The sequence below is a fragment of the Typopeltis vanoorti genome, chromosome 1 (assembly GCF_054136105.1).
Source record: "Typopeltis vanoorti isolate ZY-2024b chromosome 1, IOZ_Tvanoo_1.0, whole genome shotgun sequence".
NCBI lineage: Eukaryota > Metazoa > Arthropoda > Arachnida > Uropygi > Thelyphonidae > Typopeltis > Typopeltis vanoorti.
This window is the reverse complement of record NC_143549.1, coordinates 148,388,527-148,410,361: the sequence shown is the minus strand read 5'-3', so window position 1 is coordinate 148,410,361 and position 21,835 is coordinate 148,388,527. Positions and strand designations below refer to the sequence as shown.

Sequence of the window (21,835 nt, the reverse complement as noted above, 5' to 3'; positions counted from 1 at the left end):
AATTCTCAGAAAGCTTGAAGTCACAAAATTACTGATATTGCCAGAGAGTTTTAATTATACATAACATTGTATCCAGGCCCTGGTCAGCATTTCAAACTAATGGAATGTGTTCCAGACCTTTGCTTAGAGGTCACCTTCCTCTGACATGGAGCATGAAGACAGATTTTTAGTTATAACAGTAAAATGTAATTGCACACCATGGCTGGTTAGCTTGTAATTTGACTCAATTCAAGCACAAGTACACAGATATCTTGACAAATTGTGGCAAGATGTCTACAGCAAGTAAGCCTATACACCTGAAGGCCTGTAGTCTGTGTCCTTTTATCCATAGCTAATTGCAGAGCACATTTTCAGTGGTATCCATCAAAATTGGACAAGACACCAATGGGCTAATGTACTCTTTACAGATGGGCCATTTTAGCTTTGCCTCCGATTCTAGATGACACTTGATCTGGCATGAATGTAGTACTGGTTACTATCATGCGAATGTTCTTGAAAGGAATGGATACGGTGGTACTGCAGCTATGGTGTGGGGAGGCATTTTGCTTAATGGACACATCAAGCTACAAGTTCTAGAAAAAAGGATTATGACTGGTGAACATAGGACTAGTCTGTGTCCTTTTATCCACAGCTAATTGCAGAGTACATTTTCAGTGGTGTTGTATCCATAAAAATTGGACAAGACACCAATGGACTAATGTACTCTTTACAGATGGGTCATTTTAGCCTTGCCTCCGATTCTAGATGACACTTGATCTGGCATGAATGTAGTACTGGTTACTATTGTGCGAATGTTCTTGAAAGGAATGGATACGGTGGTACTGCAGCTATGGTGTGGGGAGGCATTTTGCTTAATGGATGCACTGAGCTACAAGTGCTAGAAAAAAAGACTATGACTGGTGAACAATATTGCAACAAAGTTCTTCAATGTCATGTTTGATTATTCTGTGGTCTGTAGGTTAAGAATTAATTTTTATGGATGATGGTGCCATATCACATTGTACACAAGCAGTGTACAATGTGGTGTTTCATTCGATAATCGAATCAAGTGGCTATCATGTTCCCCAGATCTCAACCCCCATAGAACATGTTTGGGATACAATAGGGAGACACATTGCACTCGACATTCCCAGAAAAACAAACAAGGCCTTATCCTTGCTCTGAAGGAGGAGTGGACCAATTTGTCTCAAGAACTCCTGGATCATTTGGTGCTAAGCATGGTACAATGTGAGAGTTGCATCGCATTTCTGGGTGAACATATTCCATACTGAAATGTCTCTCTGCATAGTTTATGTAATCACTGTACATTAATTTCTAACTATGTCCTTAGGAAATTTATAAATGTTGCTAAAAATGTATTGCAATTTAATTTGTATGAAATTTTATAACACGTTTTTTGTGTTGTTTATTATTTTAACGGTATAATAGAACACAGAAACTAAGTAAATTTTTAATTTTAATTTTAATTTTTAAGTAAATTTTAAATGTTGCTGCTACAATTTTGTTGAAGTACACCATGTTGTTTTAGTCTCGCGTATTGTGACAAACATTGTTTTTGTGCTCTGAAGATGCTGGTTATAACACCAGCGAAATATCAGCATCAAGTTAATAAATTAATTATTTACTTAGTTTCTGTGTTCTATTATACCGTTAAAATAATAAACAACATGTTCGACGAACACATAAGTCTGTCCACACGTTTTTTGTGTGATATAATTTATTAGTATGCTGGCAATAAATAAATTTATGTCCACATTTGGCTGCAGCCGTGAATTTTTATATATTTATATATATATACACACATACATACGGGTAAAAATGTAGTTCATCCTTGACTCCAGTGTATAAATGCAGTCTTCCTTCAAACTCGTGCCACACATCCAAAAACTCATTAGCCCTTCTTTATGCATTGAATCATTTGCCACCCCTTCTTAATTCCATGCCATGATATCTAGATAACATGCCAGCTATTTTCACTTTTCACTCTCACTTTTTCCAGCAATTCTTTCATGTCTCTCTCATACCTTATCACCAGCTTGTATTGTTTGTTCCTACCAGAACTACAGTATCATTTACTCTTCTTTTCTGCTTTTCAGTTGCATTCGTTAAATTTTTTATTTAATTTAGCACCTGGAAAACTTAAAATAGTAACGTGATAATCAGTTGTTTTATAATTGAATCCCCCATACTATAAAATATATTTATTTTTCTAATCAATTCTGCTTACCTGATTATAGTTATTCAATATCTTATCTGATTAAATGTTTTTTTTTGTTGTTGTTGTTTCTTCTTTAGTTGCTTATCTTTCATGCCTTTTGATTCCTCTCTAATCACTTTTTTGACTTTGTCCAATTCTCTCATCATTTATCTAATAATTTGTTTTAGTCTAGATCAGTGTTCCTCAACCTGTTGTCTGCAGACCACAGGTGGTCCCCAGGCAGACTTAAATTAATTAAATACCCCTAAACCTCTTTTTATGCGAATTGAGATATCAAAAAAAAAAATTTTTTTAAAGCGATTTTTATTCACTTTTATGCGACCAACCTAAAGTCTAAGTTAGGAAAAAATCTGTAATTCAAGAGAATTTTGTAGAATTGCATTCTCGTTTCAATTAAGAAAATTCTAAATTCTTACGAATTTCATTTATTGGGAATACCCCGAATTACAGTACATAACTGACTGCACATAAAAAAGCAGTTCTTGGCAGTTTGAATTTGGTGTTTGAGTAGACAACACAGTTACTGCATTTTTTAAGTGAAATCAAAATAAAAATCGTGTTATAAAATTAAGAAATAATAAATGGTAAGGTATATGTAATTTTCAAACTTTCATTTCATTAACCGAAGATTTTAATCCAGCCCTCACATGATGTTGCCAATAGCCAAAAAAAAAAAGGAAAGCCGTTTCCTTGGATATAAAAATTCAAATTGTAGATAGTCTTCAAACTGGGGAAGGTGCGACAGCTGTGGGTAAGCATTTTGGAGTCCGTGAATCAGCTGTCAGATCTATAAAGAAAAATGAAGCGGCTATTAGAAAAGTGGTATGTTTTGGTACAAAATTGAGTGCGAAATTATCATTATACACAAGAGATGTTGTTCTAGAAAAGGCAGAAAAAGCTTTAGTGATGTGGATAGAAGATAATGTACAAAAAAGAATGCCAGTTAACGGAAATTCCATCAAGCAATCAGCATTGAGATTTCATGAATGGATTAAAAAACTGCAGCCAGATACTTCATCTCAATCGAGGAAAAAATATGAATTTCATGCAAGCAATGATTGGCTGACTAAGTTTATTAAAAGACATGCTCTTCATAATATAAAAATTAAAGGTGAAACAGCTTCTGCTGATGAAACAACTGCTAAAGCATTTCCAGCCTTTTCTGGAAAAAAATGCCAAACAGAACTTACATATCAAAAATGCAAAAAACTGTTGGTGGGTTTAAAGCAGCAAAGGATCGCTTGACACTCCTATTTTGTTTGAATGCTTTAGGAGATCAGATGTTAAAACCACTGCCAGTTATGGATTGTATTGATCAGGTTCGATTATCGTTGTCTGAATTGAGACCAGAAACTATGGATGCACGCTGGAAAGCTATTTGGCCCACTTGTGTTAAAGAGAATGCTCCTGTTCCCTTCAATCATACTGCAGAATTCCCCAATATAATAAGTTTGGCATGTGAAATTGGTGGAGAAGGATCTTACGTCGGCAGATATCAAAGAATTGTTAATTGATATACCTCGTAGCGAACACGAAATGGTGAAGATTGTTTCTGAGACTCCTGAAAGGGAAGAAGTTAATGATAATGATCAAGATAATCCTACTTTGACTGCTGATATAATTAAAGAAGGTCTTAAACTGGCCAGTAATTTAGGCAATTATTTTGCCCGACATGATCCAAATGAAGAACGTGCTGGAAAGTTTTCAGGTGAGCTTAAGTTGTTAATGTCCTTCATACAGAGAATTATATCGCGACTTATCTAAAGCATCAACACAGCAATTAATAACTGAGTTCATACCTAAAACTACTGAAACAACCAGTGGTACTTTTGTTCAAGACATGACAAGAATTCCACAAGTTGAGGTGAAAGTCGATGATGATAATACCATATCTAGTAGTTCTAGTGATATTACAATCTCACAAAAACGAAAGCTTTCGCGTTTATTGTCAGAAACTGATAGCGAATAACAATTTTTTTTATAGAATCCTTAGCAAACAACTGAAATGAATGTTTTTTTTTTTAAAAGTTATTAAAATTCATTATATGTATGTGTGTTCTCCATGAAATGTAAATAAAAATCTTATGATTCTAACGAATTTAATATTTGTTTTTTTCATTATTTTGCTTATATTTAAGGTTTGGAACTAATCTTCACTTTTTCTATGGAGTCAGTAGTTCTTTTTACCCGAATTCTATTTACTTGTAATTTTTAGGAACGTATCTATCACGTAAAAAGAGGTTTAGGTGTATATGTATTTTTAATTATCCAAACAAAACAAATTAAAATTGAATTAAGTAGGTAAAAATTATTGAAATGAAATGGAGACTTAAAAACAACAACAAAAATTACCTTTAGGATGTTCAAAGGTGAAGCAATAAAAATATATTGTTTTTCACCTCACCCCCTCTTTTACTCGTCATTCTGGCACTGCAATAATTTGTAGTGACAGAATGATGAATAACAAGAGGGATGAAGTGAACAACAATATAGTTTTATTGCTTCTGCCTTCCCTTGCTGTTTTATCAGATTGGAAGTGAACATGTGTTATCCACATTTCAACCAATTGCTTGTTGTTTATTGATTTTTATTACTGAAGGTTTCCCTCCTTCAACCAAGTCTCAGCATATCTTTAGAAGCGTTAAGTGATATTTGGACAAAGTGTGTCGTGAGTTAACCCCAGTATTTATAAATTTATATATATTTTTGGAAACATTTTTTAATAATGGAAAAGTGGCTTAGAACTAGGACTTTGAAAAGAAGAGCAAATGAAACAGGTGATGCTAACCCTAATTGTGATACACATTTTGTAACGGCAAGTTAATCTGATACTATTAAAGTAGAAGAAACAAGCAGTTCAAAGAAAAAATACAGTAGGAAATATAACAGTTAATATTTGGAATTCGGGCTTACTTGGTGTGGAGATGAAATTGAACAGAAACTTCAATGTGTTTTGTGTTATGAAGTGTTGTCGAACGAGTGCATGAAACCTGTGAAACTCTGACAACATTTAAAAACTAAATCTGAAAACACACCCCAACTCAACATCACCAGAGTTAAAGATCGGTACTATCAACATAAGCCTGAATGGCAAAGAAATGGAGCTAGCTGAGGAATTAGATAAGTACCAGATCGACATAATAGGGATGGCTGAAACAAAAAAAGATAAAAACTGGTGAGATCTTTCTGAGCAATAAATACAAAATGTGATATTCAGGCAATGACAATCAAGGAAAAGAAGGAGTAGCTGTAGTATTCAACACAAAATACGAGGCTAATCTTCTTGAATGGCAGGCAGTCTCAAGTAGAGTAATGTGGGCAAATATGAGAATGGGGAACTGGACAATGAGACTTATTTGTGCCTATGGTCACACAGAAGGTTAACCTAAGGTAGAAGTGGAGGAAGTTTTTGATGCTTTAGAAAAGGCAACTGACACAATGAAGAAGGAAAAGTTGGTCCCTGTTGGGGATCTAAATAGCAGAGTAGGAAATGGTTGTGAGACATACAAAAATATTTTGGGAAAATTTGGAGAAAAGAGCAAAGCTAATAATAATGGCAAATATCTGTTCGATTCCTGCTCACGACATGGACTGGTTATTACTAACACCATGTTCCAGCATAAAAATGTGCACAAATTCACAGGGAGAGAAGAGGCAAGGAATAAGAAAAGTCTCATTGACTATGTTATTGTTGATAGTGACGTTTTCTCCCTGGTGCAGGACACCAGAGTGTACAGAGGATTTGAAATTGGAAGTGATCACTATTTGGTGTTGAGCAGGATAAAATTGAATTTCATATTGAAAAGAATAACATGTAAGAAAGTTTTAAAGCGAATAAAAGTTGAGCAGCTCTCAGATGTGAGCTGTAGAATAAAATACACAAAGATTATTGAAGAAAAAATGAAAGAGTTTGAGAACAAGAATCAAACCTTGGAGATTCAGTGGCAAGCTTTGAAAAAAGCCCTGATTCATTTAGCTAGAGAGGCATGTGGTGAAGTTGTCTGTAAGGATAGAAAAATCAGAACTCCATGGTGGACATAGGAAGTTAAAGAGGCAGTGAAGGAAATCACGCATATCAAAAGTTCCTGGCAAATAAGTCAGCTTGTGCTCTTAGAAAATACAGAGACAAATGCAAGAATGCTAAACACTGTGTAAAACTAGCTAAGCAAAAATCATGGGAGGACTTTGGCAAGAATATAGAAAATAAATATCAGGAAGGTGGCAATATATTCTGGAGGTTGTTGAAGAAGCTTAGGAATGGAGGAAAGAGTGCTGTAAAAGGAGTTAGAGATGATAAAGGTGACATGAAAACGGGAGAAAAAAAGATATCCTTGAAGTATGGAGTAATTACGTTGAAAAACTGCTAAATTAAACAAGCAGTGATGACAGCACAGTGGTAAAAAACACTGACCAGGCATGCAGTCAGGAATACATATCCATACTTGAAGTAGAAAAAGCCATCAAAGTCTTGAAAATGTGGAAAGGCAGCAGGAGTAGATGATATTCGACCAGAAATACTGAAGTATGGTGGTATAAATCTTACAGTGGCCGCACTGCATAGTTCAGAAAGCCTGGACAGAGGGACGAATTCCCGATGATTGGAGTAGAGCTCTCATAGTACCTATATATAAAAAGGATAATAAAACTGAATGCGAGAATTACAGAGGTATTTCCCTACTGAGTGTTCCTGGCAAGATCTATGCAAGTATACTTGAGAAATGGTTGAGAAGAATTGTGGAAGAAAAGTTTGGTGAAGAACAAGCTGGATTCAGGCCAAATAGAGGCTGTCAAGATCAGATCTTCACTTTACGACAAATTGTTGAGAAAGCATGGGAATATAACAAAGATCTGTATTTCAGTTTTGTCGATTTGGAAAAGGCATATGACAAGGTGCCAAGAGAGAAGCTATTCAATACGCTACAGTTATATGGTGTCAATGGGGCATTACATTAAGCAATACTTAGTCTTTATTTGATTTGTAAGTCAGCAGTTAGAATTGAAGGAAGTACAGGAAGACGGTTTAATGTTAATTCTGATGTGAGACAAGGATGTACATTATCCCCTCTGTTATTTATTATCTATATGAATCACATTTTGAAGGAAAGTGGTATTAAACATGATATCAAAATTGGAGATATTAATGTCAGCTCTTTGCTTTATGTGGATGATGTTATACTTCTAAATAAAACCGCTACAAGTCTGTAAGATTATCTGACTAAATTGAATAGCTGTTGTAATAGATATGGTATGAAGGTCAGCAATAAAAAGACAAAAACAGTGAAAATAGGCAGAATCGTTGAAATTGTCAACTGTCTTGTGAATGGAGAACCTGTGGAAAAAACATTTCAGCTACTTAGGCACAATTTTTAGTGAAGATGGTAAATTAAATATAGAAATAGATAACAGAATCAGCAAAGCTGGTATGGTGGGAAGTTAATTGAATAAATTCATTTAGAATAAGAGAGAAATTAGTCGGAACACTAAATTAGCTGTATACAAGACAGTATTCAAACCAGTTTTAATTTATGGATCTGAGAGCTTGGTCAGAAGTAAAACACTTGACCAAAGACTAGAGACCGCAGATATGCGAGTCCTGAGAAAGATTAGAGATGTGAACAGATGGCATCAATGGCAATATCATATTAAAAACGAGGATATTAGGAAAGAACTTGACATTGTCAGCATCCAGGAATGTGTTAACAGAGCTAATCTCAGGTGGTATGGTCACTTAAACAGAATGGGCAAAGAAAGATTAGCAAAACTAGTGTTCTCTGCCAGGTTGGAAGAAAAATCACCCAGAGGAAGACCAAGGTATAGGTGGATTTATAGGGTACAAAGTGCCTTAGACGATAGAAATATAAGATCTGATAATGTTGGAGTCTTGACAAGTAGCAGACTGATTTGGAGGAAAATTGTAGATAGGAAGTTAGTAATGATGTAAATTTTTTTTCATGTAGTTATCATATCCTGTATACCCCTTGAGGGTATATGGCAGGAATTTGATGATGATGATGACATTGTGATGTGAAAAATAAGCCAATTGGATTTTTTCAGCAACACTTTGGGACATTAAATTATGGGAAAGATATAGTTTCTTCTGTGTGCTCCATTAATAGCAAGGCACTGGAGGCATCCTATCTCTTAAGTTTGCACATAGCGAAAACAGGGAAATCACATTCTATCGGGGAAAATGTGCTACTTCCAGCTATAAAAGATTTGGTAAAAACTATGTTTGGCAACAAGTTACTGAACGATGTTGATTTGACTCCTCTTTCAATAGCACTGTCGGTCGCAGAATTAACGATATGGCAGGTGACGTAGAATCTCAGTTAATCAAAATTAAAAAGTGCCCTTATTATGCGTTAGAAATAGACTAGTCTACTGATGTTACAGATGATGCGCAGTTAATATGCGCATGATAACAACATTCAGGACGATATTCTGTTTTGTAGAATTTTGTCATTCTGAACAACTGGAGAAGAAATATTTCACACTCTCAATACTTACATAATACACAAAAGGATCCATTGGGAAAAATGTATAGGCTTCTGTTTGAATTGAGTTCACATCCTTACAGGCAGGACAAAGTGGGGTTGTTTCTATGGTCAAGAACGTAGCTCGAGATATGAATTGGGTACATTGTTTCATGAATAGAGAAGCGTTAGCCTCCAAAGGAATGCCACCAGAATTTAAAACTGTGCTACACAATTCTGTAAAGCTAGTTAATTTCATTAATGTTCAACCGTTAACAGGTTATTTTCAGTACTCTGCAATGAAATGGGCAGTGAACATATACAACTTTTGCTTTATTCTGAAATTCGCTGGCTTTCCTCGGGCAAAGCACCAATAAGATTATTTCAATTAAAGCACAAAGTTTTATTAGTTGTAAATGAACGTGATTCTAATTTTGCATCACTCCTTGTTGACGAAGCATGGTTACCAACACTATCTTATCTTTCAGACATTTTTTTCGAAATTAAATTAACTAAATCTCTCCCTTCAGGAAAATTCTTTAACTGTTCTTGATGCCTATGACAAAATAAAGGCATTTGAGGGGGGGGGGGGGGGGCTGGTGTTGTGCATTAGTTATGTAAAAGACAGAAAATTTGCACCTTTTCCAACATTTGAATCCTTTTGAGTGGAAAATGATATTTTTGTTGATTTTGAGTTTCTGTAAAGGGTTTGTGTCCACCTCAAAAATCTGAAACAGAATTTTGAAGCATATTTTCCGAATAACTTTTATAAGAAATTTCTGTGCATTCAAGATCTATATCAGGCTTGCAGTCACGAGAACGACCTTTCGTTATCGAAAAAAGAACAGTTAATTGAGCTTTCAAGTGACAGTTGGCTTAAAATGCAAATCCGTGATCTTGGTTTGGCTTGATTCTGGATCTTGCCTTCAGTGAGAAGTGAGTTTCCCGAATTATCTGAAGAAGCATTGAAAATCGTCATGTAATTTTCTACTACCTATCTTTATGAGAAAGGATTTTCATCGCTCCTTGTGTGTGCCGATCTTTGATCGAAGTTGACCAATATTGAGTCAGATATCCAGCAACTCTGCAAGGGTGAGAAGTGCAACCATCTCATTAAAAGTAAGTAGTAACATAATTATATCATCTTACTTATTTGTTTAATAAAAATTAAAACTTTGTTCAATGATGATACAATTTTAATCGTTTACTTGCAATTTAATTAATTATGTTTCCATATGTATTCAAAACATGCTTTTAGATTTATTATGTTATAAATGGAACAGTTTTTCCAAAATGTTGGTAATTCTTACATAGGTTTTTTAAAAATTTACAAAAAGTCAGAAGGATGTATAGGGAAATAAATTAAAAACACTGTTTATTTTTGAAGTAAAACTTTAATTCCAACATTCTGAAATGTTATTTTTCTTGCTGTTCTGTTCGCATTGCAAAATCATCGATGACATTATCGAAGTCTATTTCATCACTCAGTTGTTAGACAGTATGGCAAGATTTCTTAAAGGCCAAAAAAAGTGTCACCCAGGGCAGATCGCCCCAGCTACGCCTCTGTAACTTGGTGGTCCGTAGAATTGTTTTCGGCATTTTACTGGTCCTTAGGCTTAGAAAGGTTGAGAAACACTGGTCTAGATATTTCCAAACTTAATTCATTCTTGATGTCCTAATTTTCTGAAATGATACTCTTCATTGGGGCAAGCCTCGTTTTCACAGTTTCACTAACATTCTTCTCTGTTACTCCTCTATTGTTTTTTAAGGTTTTGGTGCCATTTAAAGTATTCCAACAAAATATTATGAAATATCTCAAATATTCTAAATATAAAATATTTGGCAGCTGTATACTATAAAAAAAAAAAAAAATCACTACTGTGACAGAAGCATTAAATAAACTATTGCTTGAACCAGATTCCATTTCATGATATTCTTTGTTAATTAATTTGTCAGAATTAACAGTTTCTGAAAATATAAATTATTTTATTTTAAGATTTTAAAAATATATTGAAGTATTTGTTTTATTGTTCTTAGCTTAATTTCAGACCTCATGTCCATAGTCATATGGATAAAAAAATTTAAATCACTTCCAAACAAAAAAAGGGGGGGGGAGCAAAGTGGAAATTGAACATTGAAAAAAAAATCTCATTATGTAAAAGTAATTTTCTAATTTATAAGAATAATTTTTATTTTGAACAATTTTTTTTTTCCCTACAGCAGTTTAAAACAACGAAGAGAAATAGCATGGACTTAGACAATGATATAAGAAGTGCTGTACTATCAGCCATTCAGAATTTTTCAAAAGAAGCATTTAATATTCTTTCTGTTCCCTATTTGCTTCAGGTATGTCATTTTTTGTGAAATTTTTGAATTGCTACATATACAGTAGATTCTGGTTAATTGGGCCACATCAGAAAGAGCATAATTGGTTCAATTAAGTGGCCTCCCCAATTAAGCTGGGTTGCATATCAAGAGATTAAAATGTGTGTGTACATAAGATAAAATACAAGTTTTTCATTTAATTGGCTGGCTCTATTTTTTTCCAGATAAGCAAAGCAATTTCTTGTTACATTCTCATTTTGTTTTTATCTTCCAGACTTGGACCAATTAACCAAAATCTATTATATTGTTATACAAGCTTATAGTGAACTAAAAGGAAACTTTGTTATAATGAAATAAATAAATTAAAAAAAAATCCCTTTTTGAATAAAATGACCAAAGTGGCTATACTGTAGCTCACTGAAGAGTGTCTTTATGTAGCTTGTGTCCCAGTGTATATATTATGTATATTCCTGATGATAACCCTGATATATAGTTCAAAAAGTCAAGTATTATTTTATTCTAATTAAAGTAGGTGCTCCAACATGATAGTTGTTTCCATAATTCTACACAGTGAATTACTATCAAATTTGTTATAGCAGTTATTCAGTTTAGTTAAGAAAGCAATCCTGAGTTCCCTTTCAGTCTTTAATTACAGGTGTGTTCACAGCACATTTACCGCTGAAAGTAAACCAACTTATCCATAGCAATTATCAATAATGATAAACCATGGAGAACCTATATTCCTTCCCTGTTGTTAGTGCTCTCTCTCTCTCTCAAGGATTATCAGTAACTACATTTTCATTTCTCTGTTCCTTTTTTTAATAATATCTTAATTGACACTTAGTTCTGCATAAATAATATAGGAAATAACCTGAAAGGAAATATTCAGTTGTTTGCTAATGATTCAAAATTAGGTAAGGTAATAGTTAATCAAGACAACGTGGAAAGTTTGCAGGACGATTTAAATAGGCTGTCAGTATGAGCAAAAAATAATGGGTGTCAGTTTAATATGGAGAAATGTAAAGTTATGCAATTTGTGATAAATGGATTACTAGCTGTGTATCACATTGATGGCATTGTACTCCAGGAAATAGATGAAGATAGAGATTTAAGGTAGTGGCAGACAGAGAGTGAAAGTTTAGAGGACATATTGCTAAGGTTGTCAATGTGGCCCATAATATTACTTGGCTGTTGAAGAACACATTAACAGAGATAAGGAAGTTGTTATTCCTCTTTATTAGGCCTTGATACATCCACATCTGAATTACTGTGCTCAAGTTGGGTCTCCTAGGCTTCTTGGGGATGGGGAAGCAGTGGAGAAGATTGAGACAAGTGACCAAGATTTGGTCTGTGGAATGTTCCTTATGAGGATAAATTGAAGGTGTGTAGATTGCAGAAGTTGGTTGATAGGAGAAAAAGAGGGATATGATAGAAACATTTAAGTTACTTCAAGGATTTTATAGGATAGATGCAGGGGAAATGTTTCAGCACTTGGCTAGAGGGACCAGAACAATGGCTCATCCCTGGAAGTTGAATAAAGGTATGGTCAAATGGGGTGTGAGGACTAGATTTTTTGCTTGGAGAGTTGTGAATGAGTGGAACAGGTTACCAGAGTCAGTTGCAAGTGCCTTGTATGTTAATGAGTTCAAGGAGAGAGATGATAGATTATATGGATAGTTTGAGTCTCCAAACAAATATTGATATTATTTTAAGGATGTGTGGATTTGGAATTTGTATAGAGTTATTAGCTGGGTGGGTGTAAAATAGCATATCGAGCAGAAGAGAATGTCTAGTTTTTTGAATGCTGAAGAAGCTGTTGATGTGATATATTCATGCCAGTAGAGGCTGGATCCAAGCAGAGAGGTTTGATGCTCTCTGATTTATGTATTACTGAGGGTAAGGGTAGGTGAGCTGAGATCCTTTTTGCAAGAGAAAAGGCATGACTGCATTTTTGGTGACATTGAAGTTAACTGGATTGTCCTTGCTCCATTGAAAGGATGTCTGAGCACTGAATGGTTTATCAAATGAGTTAGGTGATTGGAGAGTACTGTCATCAGCAAACTGTGAATAGGATTAGTGGTGATTGATAGCAGGTGATAGAGCAGAGCCTCTGAGAAAATCCTGCATTGGTGTTGAAGCTTTAAGAGAGAGAACCTTCTGCCATGACAAGCAGAGAGAAAGCTGGCCATCTTGTTACAGAAGATGGTAGGTAGCCCAAAGATGGCAATCTGTTTAGCAGGCATCAATGTCAGATGAGATCAAAAGCTCTGGAAACATGCTGTTCCAGTGGTGGGTGATGCAGCCAAGTGGTCAGCTGTGGACCTTGATTAGCAGAATCCATACTGCCAATTAAGGTCCATATCTGACCTCTTAGCTCCATCCACCAATTAATTGGTGACTACTGATTAATTGGTGGATTTCTAGGTAGTGGAGAAGTTAACTCTTGATGATTTCTTCTATTATTTTAGAGAGGATTGAGGTGGTAGCAGTTGGTTGGTAACCCCTTTGGAATCGACTGGATATATGATTGCTTCCATGCATTGGAATAAGTACCAAAGTATGAAATATAGATATGATACAGGACAGGTGTTAGTTCTGGAGCACAATGTTTGTGTATGATTGAAGAGATGTTATCACTACCAGAAGACTTTTCTTTATTGTCCAAGATATTTAGTAATTTTCTGATGTGATTTTGTCGAAAAGCTACAGGAGACATATGGCGCTCAGATTCCAGTATGGTAAGAGGTGATTTGCTTTGGTAATATATGGAGGAGTTGAAGAAGAAGAGTGGTGCCAAGAGGTCAGCTCTATCTTTTAAGTGCTGTAAGAGTGGTGCCTTCAGAATGAGAGAGGTAGAAGCACAGGTGAGCTGAAGGAGAAGTTGCATCTGATGGCTTTAGTTAAGGAACTAGAAGGCACAGCTTCTATTTAGAGTAATTTAGTTCTGTTAATGAAAGGAGGTATGTACATTTTGCTGATTCTTCTTGCTGCTGCTAAACAAAATAGTTTCTATTAGTAACTTGAGCCACTGTTAGGCTTAACACCCTCAGTAGTCTTTTACTGATAGCAAAACTACAAACATTACTGCTGCATTCTCCATATAATAGTATATTGTTCTGTCTCTTAGCTCCATCCACCAATTAATTGGTGGATTTCTAGGTAGTGGAGAAGTTAACTCTTGATGATTTCCTCCATTATTTTAGAGAGGATTGAGGTGGTAGCAGTTGGTTGGTAACCCTTTTGGAATTGACTGGATATATGATTGCTTCCATGCATTGGAATAAGTACCAGACTGGTTTCTTTCAATCAGGCAATTGTTCTGACAGATGAGCCTCCGTAGCTCAGTCAGTATAGACGAAGCCCTTTGGTTGGAAAGACCTGGGTTCGATTCCCATCAGTGACGTGAGGAACCTTTATCTGGTCTCTTTCGACGAAAAGTGAGTTAGCCAGTCTCATACGGCGGTAGCAGGTTTTTTTCACCCGGAAACTCGGGTTTTTCAACCCCAGAACAGGCAAACCGGCCCCGTGAACACACTGATTACAGTCATAAATACGTCCCAGCCACATGCCAGTCCTGAGCCCGGATAAAATTGGGCAGTTTGGGAAAGCAATGGTGAACTACCCTGTAAAAAATCTCACCAGGAGTACTTTACGGGCAATGCCTGCAAAGTCACTTACGGTCGGAAATGACTGAAAGGAAAAATCAGATCAATTCTGATAGACAGCTTGCATTTTTATCAACAGTGATATTATACATATATATGTATATACACACACAGGTAACCCTCGTATAACGCGGTACTTATACAATGCAGTCTACAAATTGTTGTATCCCTTGTTCAACGTGGTTTCGATATAACGCGGCAGTCTACAATTTCTAGTAACCCTTTATTTTATTTATTTTTATTTTTTTTTTCATATTTTTCACCACAGGATTTAAAAATCGAATTTTTTCTTTGTTGAATTTGCGTCTGCCTGTATCGCACAAGTAGTTATAATATCAAATTTAGCTTTATTGTATCACTGAATAAGGTACTGTACAGAGGGCTTTTGCAGTCTGTGTCATTCTCAACAAATAGTGCAATTAGACAGAATAAAAACGGCACTAACTAATAAATCGCATCTCCCCTCTCACAGAAACTGCACTGTATAGACTTAAGCAAAACCATATGTTGCACCGAAACACAGTATCTAACTAAAAACTATTTTTCAATTATGAAATAAGTGTTTTTTTATTGCATTTGAAATTCTCGATGTCATTATGACAGATCACAAAGGCTAACTTAAAATAAAAGACTACCAAGAATTGAAACATGCCATATACTGAATGTGTGAGTTCACCTGCCACCTCAAACGCAAACAAGAAGCCATAAAATTTAACCAAGGGTTGAAACGTTTGTGTGATTTGAGCCAGTCAGTAATGAGAAGTTCCATCGGAACGATAAATGACACCCTGTTGTGAATGTGTTAAAACTAATAGTGAATGTTGTTATGACAGTTTCAGATGTTATGGATTCGATTGAAGAGAATTAGCATTTCAACTCAACACTTGTCGGTTGCTTTTGTCTTTGGGCCGCACGATCTTTTGTTAATACCACACCAAAACGTCTTTGGTGTAAAACAAAATTCAGCCTGTATGTATTGTAACAATTATAAATTATTCAAGTTTTTTTTTTTTAAGCGTATAAAAGGATATCACCTGTAAATTGTTGACGTGCCAGCAAAATTCTCCGATGTGCCACAGGTTCGCCATCTAGGGTTTACTGTATAAAGTGTTTATATAGTAAATTTGAAAATTGTCTTCGTTTTCTGCCAGGAAAGCACATTTAAAATCGTAAATGTGTTATTCTCAAGCAGAGCAGTTTATTTTTTGGCGAGTTGCATACATATGTAATGCTTTTTTTTTTAATGTAAAAGTTTATTTTTATTGTAATGGCCACTAAAACTGCAACAAAAGGGAAAAAACCAACATTGAAGAGGAAATTCATTTCTCTCGAAGAAAAAATTAAAATCTTGGATCAATCGAAAATTGGAGAAAAACCAGGAGTTGTTGCAAGGCTCTGAATTTAAATGAATCAACAATTCAAACAATCAAACAAAATGAACATAAAATCCGAGAAAGTGTTATTGCTGGGTCAACGGTAAGTGCAAAGCGTGTTGCTCGTGTTCGCGATATTCTAATAGAAAAAATGGAGAAATTTCTAATGATTTAGAAGATTGCACTCAAAAGAAAATTCCTTTGGATGGACACCTTATTAAGCAGAAAGCTCTCAAAGTTTATAAACATTTAAAAGAACTTGATCAAGATTGTTCAGAAGAAATCCCTGAGCACAGATTTTTGTGCCAGTAAGGGTTGGTTCGAAAACTTTAAAAAGCGGTTTTCTTTGTATAATCTTAAAATCCAGGGAGCATCAGCAGACGTTGAAGCTGCCCAGAAATACGCAGCAGAACTTTTAAAAATCATTAAAGAATGTGGTTACAGTGCAGACCAGGTGTTCAATGTGAATGAATCTGGGTTATGGAAAAAAATGCCAAAACGCACTTATATTTCGAAAAATGAAAGATCAGCTCCTGGATTCAAAGTTTCCAAAGATAGAATTACTCTACTGTTTTGTAGTAATGCATCAGGTGATTACATAATAAAACCAATGTTTATTAACCGATCTGCAAATCCTTGTGCGATGAAAGGGCTCAACAAGTTCATCCTACTTGTTTATTGGCAGGCCAACAAAAAGCATGGGTTACAGCTAGCATGTTTGAAAATTGGTTTTTCAAGAGTTTGTATCTGATGTAGAAAGTTACACAAAAAAAGAATATGGACTTCAAAATTCTACTAATTTTAGATAACACACCAGGCCACCCAAAAAATTTAAGCCATCCGAATATTAAAATAACTTTTGTGCCACCTAATACTACTTCACTTATTCAACCACTCGACCAAGGATTAATATCAACATTTAAGTCATATTATATTTCAATTAATTTTGATAAAAATGGTATTTAATCCAAACATGACACTGCCTCAAGCGTGGAAAGAGTTTTCAATATTGAATTGTGTAAAAATTATTTCTCTGTCCATTTAAGGAATTACAACCCTCTATGCTGAATGCTTACTGGAAAAAAATATGGCCTAAAGCTGTTCTGGAACAAAATTTCGTACCTCCAGGGGATGCTGAGCTATGTCGTATAATAAACGTCGTACACATTTTTGGTGGAGAGGGCTTTTGGGATATGGTTGAAAATGAAATTAGTGAATTAATTGATGGAGAAACAGATTTAAAAGAGGAAGAACTGGATGACGGGGAAAGTTCTGCCGAAGATTCTGATTGTGATGAATCCGTTAAAGAATTCCAATTAAAGAAATTAGCAGAAGGATTGGACTTGGCAAGAAAGTTAGGAAGTTATTTTACAGATAATGATCCCTCAATGGAGCGCTCAGGAAAATTCATGAGACAATTAGATATTTGTTTAACGCCATATTATGAACTTAATAAAAAATTGCAACATAGTGGAAAGCAAAGTCTTATTACTGACTTCTTGATGACTAAACCAGCCGAAGTATGCAATGAGAATTATACAAATGATGTCCAAGAGATTTCAAGTGGTGACGACCTCCAGCCACTTAAAGAACATCTATGAAATGTTATTTCTGAAGACTGTGATGATGATTAAAATATACGCTTTATTTTATTGTGTCCTAAACATTTATGCATTATGTGCAATGAAATTTATGTACAATTTGTAATTTTTAGAATTTTATACTACGTATTTGTCATAGTTTATGTTTTCTTAACTTACATGAATTACCTGAATTAAATAAAAATATTGTTTTTGTAGGATATGTCATTGTTGTTTATATAATTTAAAAAAAAAAAACAATTTCAGAATCTAACCCTAATGTGATCTAAGTCTCTTATAACATGATTTATATAACGCGGCATTTCTATGGAACCTAACATCCGCGTTATACGAGGTGTACCTGTGTGTGTGTGTATGTATATATATATACTCCATTGATGCATCATTATCCCTCAATGGAGGGATAATGATCCCTCCTCCACTTTCTTGCCAAGTCCAATCCTTCTGCTAATTTCTTTAAACTGAATTCTTTAACGGATTCATCACAATCAGAATCTTCGACAGAACTTTCCTCGCGGTAAATGAGGTGCATGTCTGCCATCTCAGTGTTCGTAAAACGACGCATGTTCTTCGTATGATGTCGAAAGCTTGAATGAGGGAGCCCCAATTGCTCATCTGGAGCGCTGGCGAACAGTGCCACCTATCAATTTCGGTGGCGTTTTCAGTCATGCAAAATGCCTCCAAAATGTTTCCTATGTGAATATGGTTGATTTTGATGTTCTCTATCTCCCCTCAAAGTTTGTACGTGGAATTTTGAACACCCTGTATATATATATATGTATATATATATATATATATATATATATAATTCTTATTATTTAGTATTATTTATTGCAAATTATATAACTTTACCTGGTTCCCTGGAACAATAATAGTGGATAATGATAAATCACTCAGCTGCAAACGAGATGCATGGAAATATACTCATGCTTGCGACTCATTTTTGTATCAATATTTTGAATGTTATAACCAATTCTTTTGCTCTCCCTGAATGATGCTCATGTTACTTGTGATGAGTGAAATGTGTAGGACATTTAATAAAGTCTAATTTTCCTTAGCAGTAGGAACTGATTACCAGAAATATAAATTTTCCAAATTTATATTTCTGGTAATCTTTCTTCAAATTTTCCAAAAATATAAATGTTTTTGGAAAATTTGAAGACCACAGTGATAATTCCAAATTCAACAGGATTTCTGGAACAGAAATCCTGTTGGATTTCTGTTCCAGACATGGACTAGTGATTATTAACATGTTCCTGCATAACAATGTGCACAAATTTACATAAATTTGTATACTCTTGTGTCCTGAACCAGTATGAAGATACTGGTTCAGGCACAAGAGTATACAGACAATTTGAAATAGAAAGTGATCATTTAGTTTTAGCAGGTTAAAAGTGAATACTATTTTTTAAAAAATAGTGTAAGAAAGTTTTATAAACAGTCAAAGTTAAGCAGCTTTCAGTGGTGAACTGTAAACTCAAATACACAAATGTAATTCAGGGGAAAAAATGAGATTTTAAAACCAAGAAACAAACCTTGGGGATTAACTGACAGACCCTAAAGAAAAGGTTGATTCAGCCAGAGAGGCATGTGGTGAGGTCGTCTGAAAGCAGAGAAAAATCCGTAATCTATCCATAGCAGACTCAGAAAATTAGAGGCAGTGAACGAAAAGAAGAAAGCTTATTGAAAGTTTGTGGCAAGTAAATCACTGTGCTCTGAGAGAATACAGAGAAAATGTAAGAAAAGAAAGCACTGTGTAAAACTAGCTAAACAAAAGTCATAAAAATAAAACCAGGAAATTACAAGGAAGGATTAACCCTCATATCTGTAATCTCCAGTCTTTGATCTAGTATTTTATTTCTTACCCAGCTCTTGGATCCACAAGTTAAAATTGGTTCGAACACTGTCTTGTATATAGCTAATTTTGTGTTTTGACTAATTTCTTTCTTATTTCATAAATTCAGCTGACATCTTACCGTACTAGCTTTACTAATTCTGTTGTCTATTTCCATATTTAATTTGCCATCTTCAATAAAAATTGTCTAAATAGCCAAAATGTTTTACTTGTTCTAGTTCATCATTCAGAATACAGTTGATGTTCTCAATGCTTCTGCCTATTTTTATTTCTGATTTTCATACCAAATTTATTATAACAGTTATTCAATTAAGTTTGGAGACTTGTACTGGATTTAATCATAGCTCTTTACTTTATGCAGATGATGTTATACTCGTACTTTTGAATGAATCATTTAACATCTCAAATTCACATATCAGATTTAATGCCACTTTCCTTTAATATAATCCACATAGATGATGCAGAGATAATGTGAATCCTTGTATCACACCTGATTTAACATCAGGTCATCTTCCCATACCTACTTCAATTCAAATATAGGATATTTATTGCTCAATACACTGTCCCATTTGAACCACACAGTTTAGGATAACTTATTTTTTTCTTCACATCTTGTCATATGCCTTTTCCATATTTACAAAACTTAATACAGATCCTTATATTGTCATGATTTCTTAACTATTTGTATTGAAGTGAAAATCTGATCATGCTAACTTCTATTTGGTCTGAATTGACCCAGTTTCCTCCATTTTACTTAGCCTTTTTTCATGTATGCATGCATAAATCTTATCATGAACACTCAGTAGGGAAATTCCTCTGTAATTCTCACATTCTGTTTTATTTTCCATTTTATAGATGGGTATTACAAGAGCTATACTACAGTTGTTGAACTGAAATTTGACCCACCAGCTAGGCATTCTGAATTATGCAGTGTAGCACTGTTAGACTTTTATATTACCATATTGAGCAGTTCTTGTTGAATATCTTCTACTCCAGATTTGCATTCCTTTTAAATGTTTTCTGCAACTGTGCTGCCACTGCTTGTTTTATTTAGCAATTTTTCAAAGTAATTACTTTAGCCCATCTTGAATATCTTTATCTTCAGTTTTCATTTCACCTTTATCATCTCTGATTCCTTTTACAGTACTCTTTCCTCCATTTCTAAATTTTTTTTTCATATAGATTGAATTTACGAGGAATCCTTGCTATTTGATCCAAGGTTCCTGGAAGGTAGAATATTGAAATTTTTTTTCACATACTTTCAAACCAACTCACAAACTGTCTTCCTTCCTGTTGTTTTAAGGATACTTGCGACATAAGACTGAATGATATAATCACGTAATCACAATATTTGGTTAAATAAATATCTTTCTTGTGATTACGTGATTATATCATTCAGTCTTCCTTCCTATCATCAACAAAGGATACATTACCATATCTTTCTTACCATGTGTATCAAGTATGCTCGTGTCATCTTTCCTATTTTGGACATACTGGCTGTTCTGCCTTGATTAGAATTGAAGAACATCAAGATTATATTAGATTTTTTGGAACCAGACAAAACTTCAATCAAGCAAGTTCAAATTCATCTTTTTCATCAGCTTGAAATATATAAATAAAATATAAGCTTGAAACATGTGAAACACTAAGAAATCATCTGAACCTGAACTGATCAGACTATGCTAAAATCTAAGTTTTGGGGAGTGATCATTATTAATTGTTCATAAGTTATTTTTTCAATCTATTCAAATTACTACAGTTGTTCCTTTGAACTGTAATGGTGTAATATCATTGATGCTGTAATATACTTCAGCATGAAGAGAAAAAAAAATTTATTAAAACACTAATATTTCACTGGTTTTCTACCAGTATCATCAGAGCACAATGATAACTCTAATAGGCACACAGCACTAAACTAAGTAATTGTAGCGACAATTGAAATTGTAAACAACACTTAATATCTTTACATTGCACTCTCTATGGGTGACTAACTACAAAATTAATTTAGTTTAGTCTGGCTATTAGGTCTTAAAAACTAGCAAAATGTTAGTGTTTTAATAAATATAACTTTCCTCTTGGTGTTGTTTATTGTTGAGCATTATTATGAATATTGAATGACACCTAAGCCTTTCTTTATGTATATACTTCAGCTGTGGCCGAGACATGAGCTAATATATGCATGATATTTGATTCATCTTTTGAATGTAATTAATGTTCTTTCGCCCTGACAATGTCTACATAACGTTCGATATAGTTCTGTATAAATTCTATATAATTTTTGTTACATACTTAAGCTGTAACAAATATCATTGTTGCTATTTGTTT

General features: G+C 34.4%; 1 protein-coding gene across 1 annotated transcript in view; it reads left to right on the top strand.

Moving 5' to 3' along the window:
- The window catches only part of LOC150110527 (uncharacterized), a 204,937-nt gene that overhangs the window by 41,124 nt on the left and 141,978 nt on the right, over positions 1–21,835 (top strand). Inside the window, exon 3 of the mRNA XM_090394539.1 lies at positions 10,912–11,037. Within this exon, the coding sequence (XP_090250665.1) occupies positions 10,912–11,037 (126 nt within the window). The remainder of the gene's footprint in view (positions 1–10,911; positions 11,038–21,835) is intronic.